Raw genomic sequence first — 10,812 nt, 5'->3', positions numbered from 1 at the left:
TTCACCAATCTTGTATTGGTCATGGCAGCATTGTGACAGTCAGCAAGTTGGCCCTTGCATGCCAACGCAAGTCATGCTTCCGGTCACAGTCATGCATCTGGTGCGTTGAGAATTTGGAGTACATGTGCAACGTGCCAAATACATAAGCTGGAAATGAGATTCATAGTTCATTCAGAGCTCATTGATCACTGATCTGCTACAAGCCTATATCACAAGGTGCGGAGCCACAACGAGGAACCACATTGTGGTTGTATTCATTCAGTCTGTGCTATACAGTAATGTTGCTTATGCTTTCCATAATACCAGCATTATGATTACTTCATTGATTATTACATTACTATGACTACTGCTCTGCTGCTGCTACAACCACTGCAATGGCAGTAATACTGCCATTGCAACTATTGCTACTAGTACAACTACTTCTACCACAGCCAGTACTACTTGTCAAGTCAAGTCAAATGTATTTATATAGCACATTTCATTGGACAAGCATACTCAATGTGCTTTAATATAAGAAGAGAAAATGCAACGGTCAATGATGAACAAATTACACATATGATTAAAACATAAGAATGAATACTACTGCATCAAACTAAATGAGTCACGAGTGCTTCACCAACTCTCACATTTATGATCAATGACAAAATAAATTATGTCTTTTTAAAGGAAACTGTATGAATACATTAATAAACAGGTTTGCTGTGGGATTTAGCCCACCCCACTCCCACCTCAACACCCCCCTCAGCCCCCTTCCATACACAGATTAGCTTTTAATGTTTTTTAAACAAAATATTTTTACAAATAAGCAAGCAAGTAATTCATATTTGTTTCAGCAGGGTGAGATAGGGTTACTCAACTATAAATCTCAGTTTTCCCTGTAGGATCGCATGTTGCTTTGGGACAACTATGGGACGTGAACTGCTGGGTTAAGGGAAGATAATGAAATACTGTACCTCAGTGCTTCTCGAAGTGGGTTCTGGGGACCCCCAGGGGTACTTGAGGGGGTTCCACATGGTCCCCAGCTGAATGATTGATAATTAGTAGCCAAATGGACCCTTACAGGTCTGTAACTCTGAGGAGTTTATACACTCTGTGAGTTATGGGGTTTCATGGCCTAATGCGTACCAAACTTGGTCCTTGAAATTCAAAAGTTTGAGAACCGCTTCTAAGTATCATTGGGAACCAAAAGTTCCCAAGCCATGACGTGGCCCATATAGGGCAGGAGCCTACATATCCTGTTTCTGTAGCGTGAGGCAGCTTGATGTACAAGTACACCCTCTGGACATGATGCGTATGTCGCAGGGACTTACCCCCAATTCAACCCTTGATGCTGAGTGCCAAGCAGAGAGGCATTGGGTCCCATTTTTATAGTTGGGTATGACCCAGCCGGGGGATTGAACCACAAGGCCACTGATCTGGTTAACCACTGCTGTACATACAGTAGCATAAAAGATCAGCTATTAAAGCCCACCAGTCTGTGACTAGTAGGGGTGTTCTTTGTATGATGCTCACATGAATTACTTCTACAGTAAGGTCACTCTGATTTGATATAGAAGCATTTTTTCCACGCTGAAAGCCCTTGAGAAATGATCAGTGAATATGTCTTATGAGGCATATCATCAGTGGTTTTCAAAGAAATAACCAAGAATAGATTGCTGGGAGTGAGGGCATGATGAAAATCATCCCCATTTGCCATTTCATGCGAATTTCAACAGCTTAGCTTGCTCTTTAGTCATTTTTTAGTATAGATGCCTGTATTTTTCCACAGAAATTCATTGGAATAATTAGATTTTCCACCATTTGTGTTAGCAAGGATTGCATAAAAATCATTCAGTTTTATTTGATTTTACATAACATTAGTTCTTCTTCCATAAGTATGTAATGTTTATCTATATAGCACCTCTCAGAAGGACTTCCAAAGTGCTTCACAGCAACAGCAAAACGATTTGCGTGATGTTTGGACAAAATCTGTAGGAGCAGTCAAAAAATCTGCCTCCTGGTGGCACTATATCAGGCGGCAGGCCCATGTGAAACATTTGGGGAAGAGGTTCTGCTCTGGCATCCAGGGAGTGTGTGTGCACAGTTTCGCTGCCATCATGCCTTGCCAACGGTGCCGGAGATTAGCTGTTCACAGTCTCGTCCATGCCTTTCGGCCTGGCGGAGCCAGTGATAATAGCTGAAGTAGAGTACATGATAAAACTAGAAAAAGTGCTCCTCGGAGCACAGGTCTCCGTCGAGGCAAGGCAGGTTATTGTGGCCTCCTGGTGGCGTTATAATAGGCCAATGTGAAAAGGGTGCCATTCATTCTTAGGCCTTGCACGGCAATCGGACACTGCATTCTTGATTTGAGGCATTTTGTTCAAAAAATTTTCAAAATGTTTTTCTAAATTAGACCTGCTGGTGGCGCTATAACAGGCCAATGTTAAAAGGGTGGCATTTGACCCTCAATATAGTGTGAATGTGCGTGCAAAGTTTGACCGCAATGGGATGCTGCGTTGCGATTTGCGGCATTTTGTTCAAAACAAGCCACTACTGCAAACTTTAGATTTCAATCTTAGCCAATCAGGATGGAATATGAAAAATCTGAAAGACCCGTTTCGTTTAATGACTATAGAGATGTGTGTACCGATGTGAAGGATTTTTGGACAAAATCTGTAGGAGTACTGCATGTCAAAAAATATGTTTTGCACAAATCGGCCTCCTGGTGGCACTATAAAAGGCCCATGTGAAAAATTTGGGGCAGAGGTTCTGCTGTGGTATCCAGGGAGTGTGTGTGCACAGTTTCACTGCGAGCAAGCCAGCGGGGCCGGAGATTAGCTGTACACAGACAGAATGACGGACACACGGACGGACACACGGACGGACGGACGGACGGACGGACGGACGGACGGACAGGGGGCAAAACATACTCTCTCGCCATGCCTTTCGGCCTGGCGGAGACAATAAAACCTGAAATAGAGTACATCACATGGGAGAAGAAATGGGTCTTTAGACCTTTGTAAAAATGGGGATGGACTGAGATACCCTAATGTCAAGGTTGTTGCATAGAGGCCACAAAGAAAAAGTACAGTATGATCCTCTTTCAATCTTAAACAGACTTGTGAGATTGCAAATAGTGCCTGATTTGAGGAGAGATTGTGTTGGGCAGTATGGTTTTGATAAGTCCTTTATACAACGGAGTCTGACATTATATATTATAATAATGTAACAATGACTGATAATATTTATCTCCATCAGGCGGAGATCTTGCATTCGGTCATGTCTGTCTCACATACTACTAGGCCAATCAGTCTCATCGTTTTTGGAATGGCCAAGGACCTCAATTATCGAATATCGTCCAAATACATCACTGAAAACGATGCCATTTTTGTGACATATATATCCCCATATTCACTGATGTAAGACATACAATTGCCATATTGGATCCATCTGGAGTTCAACTTCACTTTGGATGCAGGTTTATCTGAAGAGGATAACCAAACCAAGTGCTGTGGGTATGCTGACTGGTATGAAAAACCATAACACTTTGGTACTGCCATCAGTGGCTGTATTGTTGGCTTTTTGAGTAAAGTTGTGTTGTCGAGGAGTGGCAGCTCTAATAACAATGCAGGGATCATTGCACAGCATTATGCAGTGTGTATCAGAGGTTGGACAACTTCCAGTCTGCCTTTGCACAGACTGTGGAACTGAAAATGACGATAGGTAGCCAATCAATGTGCATTCAAGGAGCCCTGAAGCACATTTATAGCTCCTCAACGGCAAACAAACAAATGGAGTGTTGGTGTTATGTCTTCAGACAACAAAGGCCTATTAAGGTCAGTTTCAAGAACACATGTACTGTATATGTAATGCTATGTAGTCAATCATATGTTCTTTTGTGTTATTTTGCATTCCAGAGGTTTAGTGTGCACAAGAATAACAAGCTTCAAGATCCAAGGTTTATTTTATTGTTACATCTTACGTACAAGTACAGAAGAGTACAATTCTTTGGTTCCTCAACATTGTTGCAGCAGTAACAACAATAACAAAGAAAAGCAACAATAACACTAGAAAGTAGTAAATACAGTAAAATACAAATATTTATTGTATTCATACTGACTACAAAGATGTTCCATGCTAACATGCTTCCAATGTATGGGGTTCTGTTCTTTACCAAAATAATCTGAATTACACATTACACATGATAATAAACTGAATTAATAAAATCAAGTCTGCATGTTCTAGAGTGCACAATTCCCTCTGTGCATCTCCCTCTAGAATGTTTGCTTGTTGAGGTGTGGCAGAGAATTGTAAAAGAGATAGGGAATTTCACACAAAGAATACTATACTAATTTTGGAAGATATACACTCAAACAGACCATTCATCAGTTTCACTGTTCTAGTTGCCCAGGCAAAAAGGCATTATAAATGTATTAAATGAATATGGGTACTCCTTGCCACTATTTCACATGAATGCAGCCATTTTCCTAGATATATTTTATATGGCATAAAGTATTATGCCATACAATGTGTTGCCATGATAGGCTTGCGATTAAATCCCACCACAACATCCTCACACATCTGTCCTGCTGTCTTCCTCTGCGCCTTATGTGTCACATGTAAATGAAATGATATAACATGTAGAGTGAAAATGTAATATACTGTAACATGAAAGAGGAAGCCAACGCTCCATATATAATTTTTTTTAATAGATCGGATGCACCCACTCATTAATGATTAAAAAAAAGGAGGAAGTCATGTAAAATGTGCATGTAAAATGGAATATTTGCTTGGCCAGAAGAGATAGATGAGTATAACTTATTAACTGAAATATAACTGAACTTACAGTATGATCCCAGTGGTGTCATGTGCACAATTAATTTAGGTCATATCAGTTGCAGAAGCAGTTACTAGCCCATCCATACAGTATGCGCTGAAACTGTGCATTATTTTGTCTTGTTTTCCCAAAATCTGAAGAGGTCAGACTTGATATACCATAGTATAAGTTCAATTCAAAGTGAGGATTTATTCACAGCAGCCATAAGCATTTCACAAGCACACACATTTATTCAGGGGTCAGGGTCAGAGGCAGAGCGCAGTCGCTCCAAGAAGTCCAGAATACATAACTATTAGCCAGAGAGTAAATGCATAAAAAAAATTCAAAGCACATTCAGGTGCTTTAGTTAAAGAGACGAGTGTGTGCAGGCCACAGCTGAAGTTAAGCAGTGTACTGTATCCCAGAAGGCCATCCAACAAAAAAAAACATAGTAGTTGAAGTAATCTGAAGCCATGCGCATTGCTCCATTTGCATTACTTATTTTAATTAGCTTGAAATCAATTACCAAAGGGATCAGATGTCTCGACCCCTTCGTCTTTGCAACATTGCATGCAAGGAAATTGTGTATTAAGACAACTCTTCATGGGCCATTTTCTCCTGCGAACCCATGCATGCCGTCCTTCAAAGTACAATTGAAGGCACGCCCGTGATCTGGGCCTGAAAGATGCTTTAAAAGCAACCACACACAACCACACCATTCTCCAACCCACATCTAACAACCCGCCACCAAGCTTCTCATTTATCCCGTTGAAGAAACTGAAGTGATTTTAATTGATAGCAAACATAACACTCTGAAGAATGGAGTATCACCACCACGCCTCTGGGAAGAATGGTGTCTCCAATGGAAACTTTGAGTATATGAGCTCTTTCAGTGAAAAGTGCATTGACTCTAAAAAGGCTGAGCTGTGTAGAGAAGAAAAGAGAAGCAAGGATGCAGAGGAAGCATCCAAGCTGACCAACATGGAGAGAGCATATGCCACCATATTAATGGAGCTTGGAGAAGACATCCACCGTGAGGGTCTTGTACGCACACCATTGCGCGCAGCCAAAGCCATGCAGAACTTCACCAAAGGATATCATGAATCAGTTCGAGGTGAATGCACTTTGATGTTTATTATGTTCAGATTGTTTGATGCTGTGGACTGTAAAAACCCACTCTTGGTGGTTCAAATGGATAAATTATCCTGCGTACACTGTACACATCCTTCAGGCAGGGTTGCATTGCTCATGGGACGCCATAACACGCCGTGCTGCCGTGCAACACTCTTTTTGAACAGGAGCACGCGCAGGCACATGCATATATTTAAAACAACTTTAAATTCACACCTCAACAAAGTTTACAAAGGCTCCCGACTCACACCACGTGAATTAACATAGGAACAAGCCTAGATGCATATCAATTGTCCATTGTGTGACCTGTAGTGTAGGTGTTAAGCGACGTGCGCGTCACGTCATTAAAATAGAGTGCAACCACGTTCCAATTCAGCAATGCAACACTGCCTTCAGGCTAAAAGGAAATGAAATGGCAATGTTGTGGATTCAAACACCCAAAGACAAAGAGGTGTTTGGGGCAGCTCAGAGGCACGGCTACTTTGCAACAGCAGGACATTGCACTATGGCAATGAAATTAATTGGGTCTCTATAGTCTATCCCATTGCCATGTCTCATGTTGACAATTAACAGCTTATTGTTGTCCTAGCCATAAATGTTTTTATTCATGTGGGTGTGTAAGTTGTTCATTTGGCACCATGGTTTTTACAGCACTTATCATTGCAATCTGTGACTTAGTGATGATTTGAGAAATGGTTGTAGTATGATTTGCAGAAACACAAACACCATGCTACATCCCAGGGATACAAGATTTAGAACAGATGTTGTTAGAAACCTCTGATTCATTGTCTGATTTATTATATAAAGTACATTAGTGTAGCTGACAAATGCCAATAACAATATTAAGATCTCTCTCTGGAGACATAACTGGTTCACACACATTACTGGTAGGCTGGAAATTTCAATTGTGACGTTCTCTCCAGGATACTGTGAACAGAATGGCCTGTCTGGTTCAAAAACTATAAATTATATAAATTAAAATGACACTTTATCTCCCTACAGATATTTTGAACGATGCAATGTTTGATGAGAACCACGACGAAATGGTGATTGTCAAGGACATAGATGTGTTCTCTCTGTGTGAACACCACCTCGTGCCCTTCTTTGGCAGGGTAATTCAATGAAACACCCACACCATCTGAGTTCAATTAACACTGAGGATTTTGCAGTATAACGAGAAACTTCAGCAATTGATTGGGGTAATTATGTAAGGTTGTGTGTTGTAACATATTTCTTGCTTTATTTCAACGTTTCAGGTTCACATCGCATACCTCCCGAACAAAAAAGTGGTTGGCCTGAGCAAGCTTGCCAAGTAAGCATATTATGATTCAAAATGCTCTCTCATGCGTGCACGCACACACACACGTGCGCAAATGCACGCACGCACACACATGCACTAACAGTCATATTCTAACTTTTCAGAATTGTGGAGATATACAGCAGAAGGCTGCAAGGTAGGCCTATTACTGTAGATTAAGGCTATGGATTACTATCATCACTTTTAATCCTTCCATTGGTATTTTCGATGTGGGATTCTATGTGTTGTTCTCTCTCCAGTTCAGGAGCGTCTAACCAAACAGATTGCCACAGCCATCTCTGAGGCGTTGGAGCCAGCAGGCGTAGCAGTGGTGATGGAGGCAGCGTGAGTATCCAACACACATACACACACACACACACACACACACACACACACCACGCGCACGCACGCACGCACGCACGCACGCACGCACGCACGCACGCACGCACGCACGCACGCACGCACGCACGCACGCACGCACGCACGCACGCACGCACGCACGCACGCACGCACGCACGCACGCACGCACGCACGCACGCACACACACACACACACACACACACACACACACACACACACACACACACACACACACACACACACACACACACAGGGGGTGTTGAACAGGGGTTAACCATCCCAAGGTCTCAGGGCTGACAGGGGCCATCAAATATAATAGACTTTATTGTTTAATACACGTTGGCGGTTCAGTGTAACATATACGGTATATTGACAACAGGCCTTCAAGATGACATAAGAGTGAATAAGTAGGCAAGAAGGGGTGCTAGTGGGTTTAGAGACTACATAACTGAACAGAGTCAGTCTTCAGCCTTCATCTTATCAGATGAACACACTCTTGTTGCTCAGCCTTTTAGAAGTCTCCGGATAAGTGGGACCAAATGTTACAGTATGTATCTCACAAGCTTCAGCGCTTTGAAGCTTTAATTCAATCTGTGAATAAAAGCCTTGCTTTATGTCTTGCAGTCACATGTGCATGGTGATGAGAGGCGTGCAAAAGATAAACTGCAGGACTGTAACGAGTGTGATGCTGGGAGTGTTCAAAGAAGATCCCAAGACCCGCGAGGAGTTTCTTTCTCTCACGAGAAAGACTTAAACGTTACCGCATCTGGCAATTGAAGAGTTGCATTCTGCAATGCAAGAGATCCATTTTGGGGGGTAAACACGAGAGAGAATCTTACCAGGTGTTCACTGCTCAATATTTAAAAAAACATAGCCTACATGAGCACATCCTCTGAAGTGGTGCCAATTTGTAAGTACTGTAGCAGGCTCACCATACGCCCACAGACTTCAGTCATTTTTAATTATGTTCTGACATTCATACCATCAATCGTTTTAACATTTTTCAGATGGTGGATGTTCCATTTCAGCAGGAAATTTCCCTTGTTCAAAAATGTTAATTCCTTGTTTGTAGGCCTATCTAATTTTGTCACTGCCAATCACTGCCAGTGGATAGTCATATTACCTATCCACCTATTGAATGCAGTGTGCTTGATAGGATCAATAAAGCATCAATCAATCATAATCTATGGAGGATGTACACTGTATACATCTGATAATTTGTAGGCATTTAGATGTATCATATGTCCAAAAGAGTAATTACTATCACGTCACTTGATGTCTCCGTGATTATACATGTTTTTTGTTTCATAGTATTTACTCCATTTACCCATAATTTAGGGCTTGGCTTAAACTTGAGAATCTTCACAATGTGAGCTCTTGGATTTTTGGAATTAGCATTTTGTGCTAATGTATTTTTTATCTCAAGGGTGATTCATGTAGATTTTACAATGCAAATGTATAGTAGATGTTCCTGCAATGACTTATTTTGTTGGTTGAAAAACCACTTCATTCTGTTATTCTAATGTGATATTCTATTTAATTTTTCTGTGTTTAGGGTTAGAGCATGTATGTACATGATGGGTCATAAAATGTTGTGAAACATCAATATTATGGGATATAGTAATACATGTATTTACCTGAACAGTATGTAGTTACAAATCAATAAAATTCATTCTGTTTTAAATAACTGAGTACACTTGAGTACAGTAATTTGCTGAGATTCTGGACAAGATTTTAAAAAACACATACAGTACTAGATAAAAAGAGAAATCAGGTCAAATGACGCGCTCTGTGCAGCCGTAACTGTAAAGTTCTGTAAATAAATCTCCACTTCCTCTCTACGACTTATAACATCCAGCAAGACACTCGGCTCCCAGTTGTTCCTGTGGAGCTGCTCACTAGAAGTACATTTACTCAAGTACTGTACTTGACCTGACTAAACGCTGAATTTATGCTCTATCGTAAGATGGTGTGGAAAGCCGAAGATATCAGATCTACATGGCTCAAAACAGATCGCAACCGTGACACATTTGTAGATCTGCTATTTTCTCTGTGTGACACGACACCATCGTACAACAAAGTATAAATCAGGCTGACGAGCTTATGAATTAAATAGATATCCTGGATGCAGGAACAAGTTATCTTGGATGCAGGTTGCTAGTTTGATTACCCTAGACCAGTGGTTCTCAAAGTGGGGTCCTTGGGGGAGTTCCAGCAAAAGTAGTTAGAATCACAATCACTTCATCCATTTATACGTTTAAAAAATAGCAGATCTACAGGCTCACAGTGCGTCACTTTGTGCCGTGCTGTAGTACAAGCTTGTACATCTGCTATTTTTTTGAAAGTGTTTGTAAAATATCTCAAATGTTTGGGACATTTTGGCACAAAACCTTTTCAGAAGGTGGTCTGCAGACAAATACATATCAATTTGGGGGTCCTTGGCACAAAAAAAGTTTGAGAACCTAGACTGTATGGAGAACTTCAAGGTGGATTGAGGCAAGTATTAAGGCTCTCCCTTTCATCATTACTTGCTGCTGTTTAGTGGAGCTGCACTGTGGCCAACAGAAGAGCAATGTGGTTCAATGAATTCATGCATGTTTACTATCCAAATTGTGTTAATGTGTAACAGAGTGGTTCCTAAACAAAGCGCAAATGCTCAGTGCATCCTCCACTAGAAAATACACATCTCAAATTCTAAATGGGGTGTGGGTAAATCTATTTGAGATCTAGCCAGTAAGGGGCGCTATAGCTTTATAAATTGAAAGCTTCTAGTCCAGTGGTTCTCCATCTGTGGGTCGGGACCCCCAGGTGGGTCCCCTCATGATTTTGGGGGGGTCACCAGGTGACAGTGAAGTGACAATATAAGGATTTATGAGACCTTTTTAATACCTAAAAAAAAAAGAATAAAAAGAAAGAATAAGAAAAAGACCATTACTGCATCAAAAGTAATCAACAAAATATACTATAAAAACTGGTCAAACATTGGGCAAATTGTCAAATAATATAAGAAAAAGGCAAACATTTTGAAAATAGGCGTTGTGTGTTTGTAGATCGGCTATTTTCACAATATTTATCTGTGGAACCGAGTCAAACAAAATGTATTGCCTCAACTCCTACATTCCAAATGCTTGTCAGAGTCGGGGGTCCCCAGTTCAAATGTGATTATTTTGGGGGGTCACGGCCTGAAAAGGTTGAGAACCACTGGTGTAGTCCACATAACTATATATAA

The 10,812-nt window shown here is 41.0% G+C and overlaps 1 protein-coding gene across 1 annotated transcript; it reads left to right on the top strand.

Moving 5' to 3' along the window:
- Positions 1-5,614: 5,614 nt before the first annotated feature.
- On the top strand, positions 5,615-8,337 carry LOC308100549 (GTP cyclohydrolase 1-like; the record flags this gene model as incomplete). Its single annotated transcript, XM_080449616.1, has 6 exons — positions 5,615-5,909; positions 6,929-7,038; positions 7,183-7,238; positions 7,349-7,380; positions 7,484-7,568; positions 8,208-8,337. The coding sequence occupies 6 exons, from the start codon at positions 5,615-5,617 to the stop codon at positions 8,335-8,337; spliced, it is 708 nt and encodes a 235-aa protein (XP_080305742.1).
- Positions 8,338-10,812: the final 2,475 nt, after the last annotated feature.

Source organism: Gymnoscopelus braueri (genome assembly GCF_963280865.1).
Source record: "Gymnoscopelus braueri genome assembly, chromosome: 14".
Classification (NCBI taxonomy): domain Eukaryota; kingdom Metazoa; phylum Chordata; class Actinopteri; order Myctophiformes; family Myctophidae; genus Gymnoscopelus; species Gymnoscopelus braueri.
Note: the sequence above shows the minus strand (reverse complement) of the source record. Positions and strands in the feature narration are given on the sequence as shown.